Source organism: Lates calcarifer, linkage group LG7_1 (genome assembly GCF_001640805.2).
Source record: "Lates calcarifer isolate ASB-BC8 linkage group LG7_1, TLL_Latcal_v3, whole genome shotgun sequence".
NCBI classification, from domain to species: domain Eukaryota; kingdom Metazoa; phylum Chordata; class Actinopteri; family Centropomidae; genus Lates; species Lates calcarifer.
In genome coordinates this window covers 817,733-833,777 of record NC_066839.1, presented here as the reverse complement: position 1 = coordinate 833,777, position 16,045 = coordinate 817,733, and the positions used below count along the sequence as shown (strand labels likewise).

The 16,045-nt window shown below is 39.3% G+C and overlaps 2 protein-coding genes across 2 annotated transcripts; both read left to right on the top strand.

Annotated features, from left to right (window-relative positions):
- The first annotated feature begins 1,722 nt into the window (after positions 1–1,722).
- LOC108882217 (claudin-20-like) lies at positions 1,723–6,329 on the top strand. Its single transcript, XM_018674582.2, has one exon. The coding sequence runs from the start codon at positions 3,539–3,541 to the stop codon at positions 4,373–4,375; it is 837 nt and encodes a 278-aa protein (XP_018530098.1). The 5' UTR covers positions 1,723–3,538; the 3' UTR covers positions 4,376–6,329.
- Positions 6,330–11,638: 5,309 nt separating this feature from the next.
- LOC108882216 (interferon-induced protein 44) lies at positions 11,639–14,158 on the top strand. The gene is made up of 5 exons (XM_018674580.2): positions 11,639–11,774; positions 12,376–12,414; positions 12,525–12,558; positions 12,795–12,990; positions 13,997–14,158. The coding sequence occupies exons 2-5, from the start codon at positions 12,378–12,380 to the stop codon at positions 14,150–14,152; spliced, it is 423 nt and encodes a 140-aa protein (XP_018530096.2). The 5' UTR covers positions 11,639–11,774; positions 12,376–12,377; the 3' UTR covers positions 14,153–14,158.
- Positions 14,159–16,045: the final 1,887 nt, after the last annotated feature.

Sequence of the window (16,045 nt, the reverse complement as noted above, 5' to 3'; positions counted from 1 at the left end):
TTGGGGTCAGAGGTCAAACTGTCTGCTTTAATGTGAAGCTAATTTCTGCCACGTTGGATTAAAGGCTGAGGAAACAGTCTGAACTCGTGTCAAAGAATCTGAACGTCGTCTGTAACATTTAATCTCTGCAGATTGACATCGTCACCTCCTCCTCACTCTGTCATTTCATGTCGACATTAAGCAGGAAGTAAAAACATGTCATTTTATCTTTAAATCAGATTGTGATGATTTATCCTGTAACAAACTTTAAACCAGATTCAACAGACTTAGTGAAGCTCAACAGAATTCATTAACAGTTTATTCAACCTGTATTTAAATTTTTCCTCAGAACCATCTTCACCATTGGAACGATCAATGATTCAAATATAAATAAATATATAGAATATCTACAGGAATTGAAAGAGTTCCAGATAAATAATTTGTTGTGTTTTCAGTTGTTTGTTCAGTAAATCAAAAATAAAAACCTTCGACCTCAGATCAACTAAAAGAATTAAAATCATAAGACGCTCAGAACCGCTCTGTTATCAAATATTGTGGTTTAATGTTTCAAATCAGAATCGTCAGGTTTGTTCAGTTATTAAATCTGACTTCATCAGATGAACAGTGAATGAATCCGAGGAGTCGTCATCAGTTTTCAGTGAGATGTTTATTGAAATGAAACTGAGAAGAATCAGTGTTTGGTGAAAAGACTTAAATCTCTTTTTTCTCTCTCAGCAGATGGAATCTTTCTTCATCCAGATGGTTTGAAGAGTGTGAATTCTGGGAAACCTGTCAGATCAGGGTAAGTCATGTTAAACTCTGCTGGTTTATTAAACTGAAATCTAAACTCGTTCATGAGATTTCCTCTTCTTTAACTGGAACATAAACGCAGCGTAAAGTAAATCAGGACACTGAGGTGAAATAAAAAGCTGAACTAAAAATAAAGAGAATGAATCTTAGTGGTGATGAGAGTGTAACTGTTGTCAGTTTGTCCTCGGACTCTGCAGCAGAACGACATTTGTTTCCTGTCAGGCCTCAGGCGTCGAGTCCAACCCTCCAGAGTCTGGTCCTGATAGACCGAGGACCCACAGAGCAGCTGGATGTGGGACAGACGCAGGTCTGCAGCAGTTATTATACATGAGTTAAAGCAGCAGACCACTGTTTTCACCCAGCTCTTTAATAACAGTTACTCATCAGCCAGTCTGCAGGAAATAATTTCTCTATTTTGAATTCAGGTTTTAGATTTCTGTTCTTCCAGTGTCACAGATGTGACAGTGTATTAGAAACAATGTAGGTTTAAAATAAAAATAAAAATTATGTCGCAGAGGAAGGAAAACTCAGTATTTCCAAAATTAAAGTCATAAATTTACAGGAAGAAAACTAGAATATTCTCTGAGATTATAAAATCATAAATATGTGAGAAAAAACTGAAGAACTACATCATTTCACTTTACGAGGCTGAATCCACCTTTTTATTATTTTTATATATGAAAAGAACATTTATTGTCAGTTTGGAAAAATAAAATGTAGTTTAGGTAGGGTTTTATTGTGTTTTATCCTGTTGTCACCACAGTTATTACTTTCAACAATGAGCAGTTCATTTCCATTTAAAACACATAAAAACAACAACAGAGGTGGTCAGAGCTCATGTTCGGATAATTAATGTTTCTCCTTTAGTTTATCAGCTTATTAATAAACACTGAACAGTGCTGTGATTGATCTGATGGCTCCAACCACAGTCTGTTTAATTCAGTCCATATTATTTGTCTTGATATCTTGATTATCATGTCCCAAGATAAATCTGATCCAAATATAAACAAAGCTGTAACAGTCTGAGAAGCTAAAGTCAAATGGTCGTAACTAAGAACGGTCACTGATCTGTCTTCAGTGTAAAAGGCCACAAACAGATTTCAACCCTCTGTTTCCTCTGAGCTCAGTTCAGAACCTCCATTAGAAACCTGCCCACATTAAACCCTCAGCAGCTCCTGGTTTGTCGCTGACGCTGACGTCACTCCTCTGCATCTCCGGTGGGAAACCGAGTCTCCATTGTGTTTTTATTTGTTGTGAGTTTTTGTATCAACACAACAACATTAATTAAACAGCGACGACGGGTGAACTGATGTTTTACATGTTGTATTTTCCCACAGAGGAAACAGAGACAGAAAACCTGTGTTTATTGTTTGCAGTTTGGTGGGAGCAGCTCGAGTCTGTGCAGGTCTGAGGCTGATAAGAACCCAGACTGGAGGATTATGGTAATAACAGGCTGCCACTGACTGACTGCTGGGTCCCATCACTACAGAGTGGGTGGGCGGGCTGCGGACGCTTATCACTGTGTTGCAGTGGGCGATTCTTCACAGTCACATGACGGGCGACACCTTGATTCACACTGCAGCTGGACAAAGAACAGCTCAGCGCTTTTATCACCAAACGAGGACGAAATGACGACTCGATGGTGCATGTTGATTGTCTTAAAAGCACGAACGATCCCGTCAGTCGACTGAAATCTGACTGTTTCTGAAAGCAAAGGGCTCTGACCAGCAGATATTATCTGTAATCATCAGTAATGAGTTTTCACCTTCATGTCGTTTTTAAGAGGCGGCACCGCATTTTTCAAATGGTCGTAAAACTCTGTGACTCCACGGCTCAAAAACAAAATCTAACCATTGTCAACAGCTGAAAACAAACATTTGCAGGTGAATGGCTTCTTTCTTGGTCAAAAAGCGACAAAGAACCATTTCTGCGGCGTACCCCGCCATCAACTCATCAGATAAGAGCGCTGCTCTGCGGCTCCTTCAGCAGAGCCGGTGACCTTCAGGTTCCAAACAAAAACCTGTTTCCTGAAGGTTTCTTCTGTTCACAGTGAGATTGCAGGAAAAAAAAGAAAGGAGGAGGTTTGGTGCATCTTTTTCCAGGACGCAGAATGGGATGAAACTGTATGTACAGTTGCCAAGGAGACGGCAGGCAGAGGGGTAGTTAAAGGCTGTTAACCCACACACCCTGTGTTTTCATTCACTCTGCTTCTGTCTCTCTGCTCCGTCCTCAGGAACCACTTCAGGAGACACAACACAGGTAAGACTCCAGTTTTCATACAACACTCAGGATTCATGTCTCCTCTTGTTGCAGCTGTGTGACTCTGTCAAGAGGTGAAGGTTGAATCAATGAGAAGAAATAACTTGAGTCTGTTTGAGCTTTTAGTTTTTGCTCTGCGGTCATGTTTCTTGCAGCTCAGAGGAAGCGGAGCCGAGGGACTCTGCAGCTTTAAATGGACATAATTGAGTGTCAATGATCATCACATCAGCTGCAGAGTAACTAATGCAGGCAATCATCGAGCTTGCACGTGCTCAACCCCCCCTCCTCCAAAACAGAAATCAAAAAAGTGAGAGAGAAAGGTTTTCCCATCAGCAGCCTCAGCTGTGCGTCCGTCACGCTCACTTCCATTCTCATTTCTCCTCTGGTTGCAGCTCGCTGGAGCCTGCGCTCAGGAATTATCTGCTGTCAGGAACCTGCCCGGGACGCCGCCGTGCCAACAGGGACCGAGGTGGGGGGGGGTTGCTGAGCCATGCTGTCCGCCGCCATTCAGATTCTGGCGTTCGCCCTTGCGCTCCTGGGCGTCCTCGGCGCCACCGTAGCCACCCTGCTACCCAACTGGAAGGTGAGCACCAACGTGTGGTCCAGCATCATGACCCCCATCTCTCAGATGCAGGGTCTGTGGATGGACTGTGTGTGGTACAGCTCCGGCGTCTTCAGCTGCACCATGAAGAACTCGATGCTGTCACTGCCGGCATATCTGCAGACCACACGAGCCGCCATGGTCCTGTCCTGCATGGTGGCGACGTTTGGACTCTGCCTCGCCTCCCTGGGGCTCAAATGTACCCGCTGGGGGGGCAGCCACCGAGCAAAGGGGCATACGGCCATTGCTGCAGGAGGCTGCTTCATCCTGGCCAGTTTTCTCTGCCTGGTCCCGGCGTCCTGGTTCACCAACGAAGTCATCACCGCCTTCCTGACCACGGACCTGCCAGAGAGCAGTAAATATCAGCCTGGAGGAGCTCTGTGTGTGACGTTTATCTCCGCTGGATTCCTTCTGGCTGGAGGGGTCATTTTTTGTTTGTCGTGTCCCGGAAAGAGAACGAGACGACCGGACTACGCTTCCTCCGCCAACCCTGACAGACCGGTGCTGTACCGAGATGAACAGCAGAGGCGGGAGCTGCAGACCGAGCGTGACCAGCCAAAAAAAAGACAAAACAAAACTGTCCAGCTGCAGATGGACGAGGTGAAGCAGGAGAAGGCTCTGAAGGAGAAACCTGAACAGGATCAGGAGCAGAGACTCTACTCGTCTCCGTCCAAACTCCCTCCAAAAGACATCAAGGACAGCTACAGCCTCCAGGAGTATGTTTAATCCTCAGGGCAGAGCCATGAAATGTGGAGTTTGTAGCTGAGACTTTCCGGCTCATGGGCTGGGGGAGGTGTGTTTGAGGGGGAATAATTACCAGATGTAGGAAATGACAGATTGTGGATTCAGCCGAATGTCTCAGAAATGAGACGGAAAGCAAAGAACATGAAGAGGAGAAAAATAAACCGCACAGGAACCAAACACTGTAAATCCTTTAAAAGCTGCCGCAGCTTTCTCATACCAAAGGTCTGAAGGCAAAAAAAAAAGAGCTGAACCTGCTGATCATAAAAAAAGAAAGAAAGCACATCCAAGCTCTGACTGATATTGAAAAACCATCATTTTCCATCTGTAGAGGCTGTCTGCCTTCTCAGATTAACTCCTGCTCATGCAGAGCCGGCCCAAAGCTTTCTGAGGCTCGAAGCTGCCAACCCCCCCTCCACCACCTAACAGACACAATGGAAAGAAATTATAACTATATGAGACAATTATAAGTTGTCAAATGAAATTAATAGATAAAAACATAGTAAATTTTATATAAACTGCACAAAAACCAGAGGATGATACAACGTTTAAAGACTCCAAATCCAGAGAATAGTTTTGAGGATGAAGGTTAAAACAAGTCGCTGGAAACATAACTGTAAAATATTCTAGATAATTTGTACGTGTAATACTACTAATGATATGCAGTCAAAAACCAGCTATTCAGAAATATTTAAACCAAGTAAAAACCAGGTGAGACCAAACCAACTGAACTGACTAAGCTCAACGTTAGCTTCACGGTGCATTCCAGTTTTAAATTTCTCAGTTCCAAGTCGGAAGTTTGAACCTGAACGCCTCCTGAGGTCAGAGCAACCCCGACATAAGAATTCAAGATGGCTGCTATTGACATCAATAATAGTGAACACTCTGCTAATGTTACTGTTTATAATGTAGAGCGTTTTTATCAACTGCTGTTGCCAACAAATGGCTAGCCTAAGTTACATTTGAAACGGTTCACATTCATGGTTTAATATTTCTTTTTTCTCAATCAGTTAAATTTGAACTGCGTCTTAAAAACGTTCTAAAGTGTTTACATTAAAACTTTACGTTAACAACTGAGATGAGACCAGCTATAAAGGCTCTGTGAGCGTCCATGTTTTTCCAACTTCTCAACTAGAACGCCGTCACTCCCAGTTCTGAGTTCGCACCATAAGAAACATCTAATCTGACTCTTTACAAAATGCTGTTTACTAATGATGAAGACTTTAGTTGGTGCTTTACGAAAAATCTAAAAATATGAAATTCAAGACATTATGCCAGTAACATCAGGCTAAATGACTACATAGCATCAGCTGCCTTAGCATAATCAAATGACTTTACACACAAACTTAACAATGGATTTACAAACCTGATGTTGTTTCAGTTTGTTTGTTATATTATAAAGGTTTAAATAAATCGTGCACAGGACATCAGAATAAGAAGCTAAGAGTGCTGGTCTAATTTCTTGTTCTTCACCAACAGACGATGGTTGAAAAAACCACATTTCAAAACCTTTTCTGCAGAGGTCACTTTTATGGAAAGTGCACAAAGTATATAAACGTAAGCTATTGTACCTTAATCTGATTTTGTTTTTGCTCAAGATGATCTAAAAATGTTCTGTAGGACTTCTGTTACAAATGCATCTTAAATCATGACAAAAACCGAATAGTGAGACTGAACTAGAGTTCAGATCTTCCTCCGGTGTTGGGGTCTGTTGTGTCTGCTTTGGGCCGGTTCTGAAATCAACAGTGATTTTTGGAAAACGTTTCCAACCATCTGTGCATGTTGTCAGTGCTTTACAGCTTCATTTAGTGACAGCTGCTGTTGTAGAGATTGTGCCTGAAGCAATAAAAAACATTGTTGAGCGAAATGAGTCCAGATCCAAAGCATCAAAACGTCTGCGTCCGCTCCATCTTTTCCCAGAGGTCCACAGAGAGGCGGGAGGTGCAGAGCAGCATGGAGAGAGGTAATGATGCTCTTTGCTTTCCCATTATCCTCTCACCATGGTTGGATGCACACTGTACACCCTCACCCGCCCCCCACCCTACTTCAGCTGTATGAGGATGTGGAGTCATTTTCAGGATGTAACTTAAAGCCTGATGGAGAGTGGAGAGTCCACAGTGTTGTGTACATGTGGTGGGCGAAGTGTCCTTTAACCTGAGGTGAGCTGTCAGTCTCACCTGCCAGAGCTCATTGGGAATAAAAAGAAACCACTGAGCTGAACGCCTACACCGGCCACTCAGGAAACGTCGATTCGCCAGCGCTGCAGTGACATTTCACTGTCAAACATGACAGTGACGCATTAATGTAGAAAACACGACACATTCAAGCACAAGCAACTGAAAAAAACCTGAGCAGCCAGAAAATAAAAATCAAAGCATGAAGACAAAAAAGGCATCACCAGGAAAATGCAGGTGCTTCTTTAGCTCAGTGTTGCTGCTTATAAACTCAAACCTCTTAAACCTAATTTAAAACACAGATTTTTGTTTTGATGATGTTCATCTGGACAATTCCAATGATGAGCTACAGTTGAAAACATTTTCTGAGAGCAGAGGTCACAGCGTTTCATCGGCCCAAAGCCTGAGCACTTGAACAGTTAGTTTGACTAATATTTTATTTACTGCAGGTTGGACTCTGTGACAGTAAATGTCATTTTGACTTTTACTCATTCTCTCTGCACCTACACAGTATGTGTGGTTGTGCATGAAATAAAATGGCTCTGTACCTTTACCTTGATGAATGAAATTCACAGGATCCACATTAAGTAAGCCATGTGTTTTTCAGCTCATAAAGTTACTACATGTAAGAATGTATGAATCGCTTTTCTTTCACCAATGTTTGAACAGATTGATTGTTCCTTGACTTCCTGGGTTGCCTATAAACAGACTGTGGACTGATTTTTGTCTAAAGGACGTTTATGCTCGCAGCTCATTCCCGAGCGCCGTGCCTCAAAGCTTCTCTTCAGCTCCTCTACAACGCAACTCTGTGCAACAGACTCCAATACAAACTTCTCGTGAGTACAAATTAAAACTAAAAGTTTTGTCTAGTGAAGCAGGTCTGACCAAACGTGAATGTGACCGATATCATGAGAAAGGTCAACATCAACTGGGCATTCGGATCCATGAACATAACGGCTAGTTGATTTTAGTGTTAGAGTGAGAAAACAGAAAACAGACAATGAGCCTTTTCCCGTTTTAGATTTTGGAACAATTAAATCAGAAAACAAAGAACGACTAGTATTTTTTTTATTTTTGTTTTACACAGGGAAAAGGGGAAATCAGTTACGGGATTAAAAACTGTCTGTTTCATTGTGCGTGAAATAATTTTTATTTTCCCCCGGAAGTCACTCAATGAACGACAGCACAGGATCCCCATAAGCTAGCACAGCTTTTTACTGTGCTGCCCAGCTAAGGCAAATAAAGCTAATCTTAGCTAGCTCTCTTTACTCTGCTAATGTGAAAACAGATTACTTTAGCTAGCTACTTTTGATTTTCTCTGGCAGAAAAGGATTGACAACTGAAACACAAAGATGTGGGTTCATAACAGGTGTTTCTGTCTCATCTTGTTTTTCGTCTCCGGTTTCTTATTCCAAAACGAAAAACGGGAAAAGGCTCGTCATCTCGTGTCTTTGTTCCCACTCCGGAACTTGGCTGTTATGTACACAGACCATTTGTTTATGGCATCAAACCCAACCCAGTCACTGTAACATGCAATGAACATGGATTAGTTCAACATGACCTATTGTGCTAGCTAGCAAGCTGTTAACGAAAAATTAAATTTCAAAAACCAGAATGGAGTTTTTTCTGTTAACAAATAAAACATGTCTGACTGAGAAACTCACTGAGCTCCCACGATTTAACCACAATATGTTTAAAACTGACACGGATGGAAATAACTAATTACATAAGATGGACACAGTTGTATACGTGTCTATTAGATCAATATACTGCAAGTTCAACGTGCTGATGTTTTAGTTCTGGCTTCTGCTTTCAGCTCCATGTGGTCAAGAATGAGGAACTATAGTGTTACAAACCACAAGGAAATAAGAAATCACACAGAACCATCTGTCTGATCAAACCTTTGACCGACGTGTTGTCTGCTCAGACCGCACCAGACCTGGTGTGAACACATTTTATTCCTTCCTGTTAAAGACCATATTTCAACTTTCAAAGAAATCACATGGCAGAACAGAATCTAAAAATACATGTAGATATATGTATAATTACCTGTTTTTTAGATAAGCCTAATGTGCTGATGTCAACTGATTCAACGGCTTCTGCTATGAATCCTTTATGATACTTACAGTCTGCTGTTTTGACAAAGTGTTAAACAGGTCTTGATTCAGCTTCAGATTCTGAAGTTGTATTTTGTGGTGTTATATTTATAAATTGGATAACAACAAGGTGTTTTTGTCCCTCTCTGAAGGCAGTAATTTCTTAATTTATGATTGCACAGAATATTTTATTAAGATTAGATAAGACACATTTCCACTAATGCTACATAGACAATGAATTTAGGGTGCTTTCACACTGACCTTGCTTGGTCTGGACCTTCAGATTTTTTTAGTTTGGTCTGAAACAAAATGGCAGGTGTGAAAGGTGCCCAGACCACAGTCCAGATCGCAGGACTAAAATCTGGTCTGATCAAAAGAGTTTGTCTCAGCCTGGATCAAAATGAACCATGGTTTGTTTTGTTTGCAGTGTCTCAGTCTATAGCCTAGGAATCTATATGATGTCAGATCTTAAATATTTAAACCTAATCCAAATTTAAGGCCATTAAAGAGAATTTAGAATGGTAAAATAAGCAGTGTCTTAATTATAAGTTAAGTTTTAAAAAAGGATCAAATTAATGGTGCTGCCCTTTAAACAAAGAAAACTCCTGACAGGAATTCCTCAAGTGGCCATTTTCACCAAAATCAATCAGGCCTGTTCTGAAATTAGACAAGATGTAAAGAATGTTTTCATGAGCGAAATGCTACAGAAAAAGGTAGGTGAGAACCAGATCAAGAGAAACGTGGGACAACACTAACAAGTCAGTTTTCTCCAAACATTTAATTTAGTCTGACTGTGTCAGAAGAACACAACACTTAACAGAATCAGAAAATATCACGAGTAAGTCACACTCTCACAGAGTTTTACCTAGAAATGATTCTTGATTCTTCTCCATGGTCCGGCTGGAGCTGGAAAATCCAGTTCCATCAACTCTGTCCAAAGTGTCCTGAAAGGCAGAATAAGTGCACCAGCTTGGGTGGACAGCACCCCCAATGGCTTCACCAAAGAGGTATGAAGAAGGTTTGATTGTGATGATATAGTGAGAAGGAAATCATCTTGACTTAATTTCATCCAGGGAACTGTACTACAGTTGCTATTTCACATAAGATTGGTGTCACTATACCACCTTAAGGTCACATTTTTAATTTGTAAATATATTTCTCCAAGAGAACTCAAACCAATTCTACAAGGGGTGGTTGATATAGTAAATTTGGTGATGGTAGAAGGTGATGAGTTGGACAGTTCACATTACATGTACGTGTAGTTCAACTCTTTGAGTGATTATGCAGAAAGTAGGAGTCTGAGGGTGCCAAATACGATTAACAGGATGGGTGCTGGGCGTGTTCAGATCTACATTTGATGGATGATCAGTGTCATTGTTGTTCACTGTCCATTAGACAGTGCTGACAATCACTCAAAGAGTTGAATGACAAATACAGGTTACAGGTCTAATACAGTCTCCTAAACTTTAGAGAAGCATCTCTGTTTCTTCTATTGGGTTCACACTTTAGTGTTCAGTTGAATGAATGCAAAGATAATGTGTCTCTGATCAGAAGCACCTGCAGTGAAGTTAAACCAGACCAAACAGGTATAATTACTGCATTCTTTCTGTGTGTTTCACAGTACACAACCTACAAGATCCAAACAGGTACCGCAGATTCCTTTTACCCTTTTGTCATAAATGACATGAGGGCTCTGACACACACCAGGTGTTACACCAGAAACATCCATGTGAGAGATGTTAGACTGATGCTGAAGGGACATGTTAGAAGCGGTTACAAAGTAGAGTTACTGCATTTTTAAAACTGACATTCTTTAGTTAAAAAACAGTGCTTTGATCTGTTTTACATTACTCTTGGTAATTGACATTAATTTTAAACTTTTAACTAATCTGACTTTGTTTTTCAGTTTGTTCCTGAATGTGAGTTATCAAAAGGTCATCAGTACTTCATCAAGACCCCAAACCCCAACAGCAGAGTGCATGTTCTGGTTTGTGTCATTAGTGCCTGCACAGAGACTCTGTCAAAGGAAGTTGTGGAGACGCTACAACACATCAGACGTGATGCCACTAAACTGGGTGAGAACAAAAATAACATCCTTTTTAACATTGAAAGTGATGGAAACGTCATCTTAAATTGGTTTTACATTCAAACAAAAAAAATTCCCATGAACTGTATCTTCCCTGTCAGGAACTACAGTTCTGAGATCAGCTTCAACAGCGACACTGACACTTTAATCCTGAACACCCTGTATCACATCATCAGCTTTGGAGATGACTTCCTCAACAAAAATGAAAGATGCTAAATCTTAGGACAAGTGTGAAAAAAACTGCTGAATTTAATGTGTACAAACACTTTTCTGTAACAATTAACAAAAGAACAGAATCTTAAGTGTTTAGTTTGTTTTTTCAAACCATCAGAACTAACCCAAACCCTAACCCACCAGACCACTAATTTTAACCTATTTTTTGATGCAGTGGTTATAGCTAACAGTAGCTATAAAACCATGTCAGTGGGCAGTAGCGTAAATTATCTTTAAGGCAGTAATGCATAAAAATCACTGCATGTCCCTTTTTTGATGACTCCACACTTGTCTCTCCTGCCAAAGTGTAAGTGTAAAATTATTTGGTAAAATCATATAAATCTTCTTTATTTCAAGCCCAGTTTCAACAACTACGAGCACTTACTCTACTTCAGCCATGTGGTAACACTGCTTCTACCCCTCAGTAAGAAAAGTGAAAGTGAAACCATTGTGACTGCTGATAGAGGATGTATGTAAACCACAGTGTCATATCCTTACGCTTTTGCTCAGGCAGCTGTGTCTCACGAAGTAGAGTGGGTGACCTGTTAATCGAAAGGTCAGTAGGAGGACAATATTTCAAAGTTCACGGATAACTTTAAAAAAAAAAAGTAAAAAATACCCAGATGAAAATGAAAGTATAAATCTGTGTTTGTGGTCTGAAGAGACTTCTCTGAAATGCTGTAACACATAGAAGTGGGAGGATCATTTAATATGTAAATGACTGTGTTGATGTCACTGATGGATACATAAGTGAGAACATTTAGTTGAAGACATTTTATTTTCCACATTGTTCCAGTACAACTTCAACAACACAGGTATGATCAGAAATATTGGTACCGTGCTAACTGCAGAAAAGAATAACAAAATATGATCATTGCAAGAACTGATATCAACACGACAACTTCATTTTCAACAACTTTAGAACTGTGAAATTTTGTCTGCTTAGTCTAATTTAGCCTCTTTATTTGTGTGATCATGTTTGATTTTGACGTTTTGTTTAGTCATTCAGTATGACTGATGCAACATTAATAGAACTCTTAGAAAAATGTTTTATATATTGAATAAGTTTACACTTTAATAAACATGTACTTTAATTTTTGTTTTTTTTAACTGACATTGACAAATAATGGTTTTCAGTAATGAGGGCTTTTATCCCTCAAGTCCACCAAACATTACCATTTATCATTTCTTGGGATTTGGTATGAGCTCTGGCTGAGAAAGTTGCAGGATATGGGGTAATTTGTTATAACTAATATGCACAAAAAGTTCCTGCACTTAGTGAGGGTAAAATGTTACTTTGTGTTTATTAATTGACTTTACACCTATTCTATCAAGGAGTACAGTAATTTCACTTTAACAAAAAATCAACATATAAGCTCAGAGTTTTACTGTGTTTGTACCTGCTTTGTTAATCAGCCATGGGAGCAGAACAGTCCAAAGCAAAACCAGCTCCACGTAAGACTGAACATCATTGTTCTTATTCATGGAAAATTACACTTTGTTGCATGACTGTATTTTTTAGTAACCTTGTGTCTTATTTAAATGTCTAAATGTCATTTTGTTAGTTCTCAGCGAACCATGGAGGCAGATTGACTGGGGGTAAGTTTGCCTGTACACAGCTGCCAATTTCTAAAAAAAAACTAAATCTTTCTTAGCACAAACTGTACAAATGTAACCTACTTGTTTTGAAGAACTTTTTTCTTTTTATTACCTTATTCGGTGACATACTGATTAAGTTCCCAGATGTCCTGTTACATCTGGGCATCAAACTGAACTGTAAACTCTGTGAAATGATATTTAAGTCTATGATGTAATTTAATTCCTTTTCTGAGCAGAGACCAACAGAGAGATCTGCAGTTTGTGAAGACCTACAAACCTCAGACTGAAGGTCAGCAGCTCAAGATTCTTCTTCATGGTCCAGTTGGAGCTGGAAAGTCCAGTTTCATCAACTCGGTCCAAAGTGTCTTACATGCTAGAATGTACAGACAGGCTTTGGCGGACAACATTTCTCATGACAGTTTCACCAAACAGGTATTAAAAAGTTTAAATTGTACTGATAAAGACAGCCACATTGCAAATATATTTTGGTACATAAAAATCTGTTTAAAAATTATAAGTATTTAAATTGTTATATTCTTTTTATTTAAGGCGTGGAAAGTGATTTTCAGAGGTTTGTGTCTTTCCAGTGAAAGGATTATAAAGTTCAATAACAAAACCCTGAGTTAGAATGAGAACAGCAGCGTAAAGTCAATAAAATCTTTGTGACAAAATGTTTAGACAAAAGGAAAAAGCTATGAATAAGAGATCATAGCTGGTCATGCTGCATCCTGCTTTTACCAGCATGACCAGTGCTGGTTTTCCAGAGAGGACAGTTGACTACCATCCAGGCTTGTAGTAAGAAAATAGAGGTTCCTAAACAAAGAGGGTACACTTGTTCCTCCACATGTGGTCAGATTCACCAAAACATTTTCAGTCCATTATTAAGGTCTGAATCTACAAACTCAATAGTGCCACCACAGAGTGAGAATACATTCACAGCTTGGCTCATCTGAGTAAAACTCATGAGAAATCCTATGTGTTGTCATTTCTATGTAGGATGTTTAGTTTTTTCTTTGTACATTTTGAATCGCAATCCATGACCTCGGATTTTTATGAGCTGGAGGCCTTTCTCATTCTCATAACTTTTACAGTGCATTTTATATCTGACTTGTTTGTCAGATGTTCACACAAACTCTAGTGTATTACTTCGTTTGGTTTGACTTTTTTAAGCCGCCATGAAATCTGTTGGTCAAACACCGGTGCATACCTAAATCAAACTTAGATAGATGAGGACAGGTAGTAAGTGCTCTCTTGTTCTACAGTAGTTTGGAGAATTAAAAACTTGATGATGATAATGAGCTTAACTGAAATAATGAAACCAAAATTATGAAAAAAAGATTACTACTTTCATAGTTTACTGTAGCTAGCTGGGCGGTGATTTATCTATTTTTGCTCTATAGTGATCATAACTGTGCTTTTCTCTATATGTGATTTATAGTACGAAACCTTCAAGGTCCAAAAAGAAAGCTCTGATACCGTCTATCCTTTTGTCTTCAATGACATCATGGGCCTGGATCCAAACAAAGGTGTCCTGGTTGATGACATCAAACTGGCTTTGAGGGGACACATAAAGGATGGATACAGGGTACAGTAGCTGAAAAACTTTTCAAAATATCTGTTTATTGCAACTGTGGTTTAACTGGATTGAAATTTTTCAGTTCAATCCTGAATCTATCAGAGGCTGATCCATTCTACATCAAATCCCCAACCTCCAGTGACAAAGTGCATGTTCTGGTTTGTGTCATTCCTGCTGACACATTACCTGTCCTGAGAGATGAAATCGTGTGCAAGGTTCTGGACATCAGAAAAGAAGCTACTCGCCTGGGTGAGAGATGGAATGTTTATTCAGTTTAGTCTTTTCTACAGTAGGTTTTAATTGACATCCTGCTGTAATACTCCACTCAGTATCTCTGGAGCCTCCTGTAGTTTGTGTTTTCCTTCACTGACAGAGAACAGGAGCTGAGATCTGTTGACATGTTTGTCAGTTACCAGACTCAGTAGATCTCTGCCTGTGGTCTTTGCAGGGATTCCTCAAGTGGCCATTCTCACCAAAATTGATAAAGCCTGTCCTGAAGTCAACCAAGATTTAAAGAATGTCTACAGGATCAAATACATGAAGGAACAGGTATGTTTAAATAGTAATCAACAATTGTTCAAATGGGAATAATGATGCACAGTTAAAGCCTTTCCTTATTTTTAAACACAGATGGAGAAGTTCAGTGCAGATGTGGGCATTCCAATGAACTGCATCTTCCCTGTGAAGAACTATCATGAAGAAATTGACCTCAACAACGACACTGATGCACTGATCCTGAGCACGCTGAAAGGCATCGTCACCTGTGGAGATGACTACATCAACTTCAAAAAGAATCAAGATGATTGCTCAACCAACTATGTTTGAACACAGCATGATGGCAAAAATATAATGTGACACTGAGCAGCACGAGTTCTAATGCAATCTTGGATTTGATTTAATTACTTTTTGCTTATTTCTGTTTTTAGTTTAAAGCTCCTTAAAACTTGGCTTAAAATTTTAATATTTCTCAATAACATTAAATATACATGACAAAATAGGCAGCCATCATCTTAAGGGATCATTTTATTGAGAGTTCAACACAAACACAGTATAATGCAATGTGATAATTAGTATTACCATCAAAATGTATTTGGGCTTTTTCAGAGTTAAACAATTTTTTCAAAAACTAGAAATGTTTCCATTTTTCATTCATTACTTACACAAAGAAAGAGAAACCTTCAATATCATACTTGTTTTGAAGCCTCTACAGGCTTTTACAGTACTAATTCAGCTCAACCCCAAATACACAAATTAAAAAAACATATTTCATTTGAAACACAATTTTATAAAGGATGTTAAAATAACATTTTAAAAAATGGACGGCTTTGTGGACTTCTTTGCATGGCATGAGTTATTCATAGTTTTTTCTTTGCTGGCTAATGTTTTATGATTAATTCAACATGTAAAGTCCAAACAACCTCTTCTATCTCCATCTTACAGCACCTCCCACAGACTGGAATATGTCATTACAGGTCAAAGGCAATTTTCAACAGATTTATGAATGACATTAATAATCATTGAGCTTTCAGGGACTGAAATGACAGTAACTGTGTATATAGTATGTCATTGAAAAATTATTGCTGTTCACTAATTTAACTTTTACAACTATCACAACGCCCATCACAAGAAACTAGAGCAAAACGTCTTCCACTGATTTTCCCTGGTTCGACTTAAAGCCAAGACAAAGGTTGCATGGGAAAATTAATAGCTTAACTTCACTCAGTGTGTTGGAGAATGTTTTAGGTTAGACCAAACTGTACTGAAATTTGTCAGTAGCTGATCCATCTACAGAAAAGCAGAAAAAATGTCAAATCTAGATTGGGACAAATTTATCATTTAAGAGTGAAACTTATTAGTGTATGACAACTTTAAAAATAATATCAATATATGCACATGTTGTGCATATCCAAC

What these genes read in the sequence shown, in the direction of transcription:
- LOC108882216 (XM_018674580.2), top strand. Translation starts at nt 12,378, where the DNA reads ATGGGAGCAGAACAGTCCAAAGCAAAACCAGCTCCAC. An exon ending in CAAAGCAAAACCAGCTCCAC is followed by an intron (nt 12,415 to 12,524) that starts GTAAGACTGAAC and finishes TCATTTTGTTAG; the next exon opens with TTCTCAGCGAACCATGGAGG. An exon ending in TGGAGGCAGATTGACTGGGG is followed by an intron (nt 12,559 to 12,794) that starts GTAAGTTTGCCT and finishes TTTTCTGAGCAG; the next exon opens with AGACCAACAGAGAGATCTGC.
- LOC108882217 (XM_018674582.2), top strand. Translation starts at nt 3,539, where the DNA reads ATGCTGTCCGCCGCCATTCAGATTCTGGCGTTCGCCCTTGCGCTCCTG.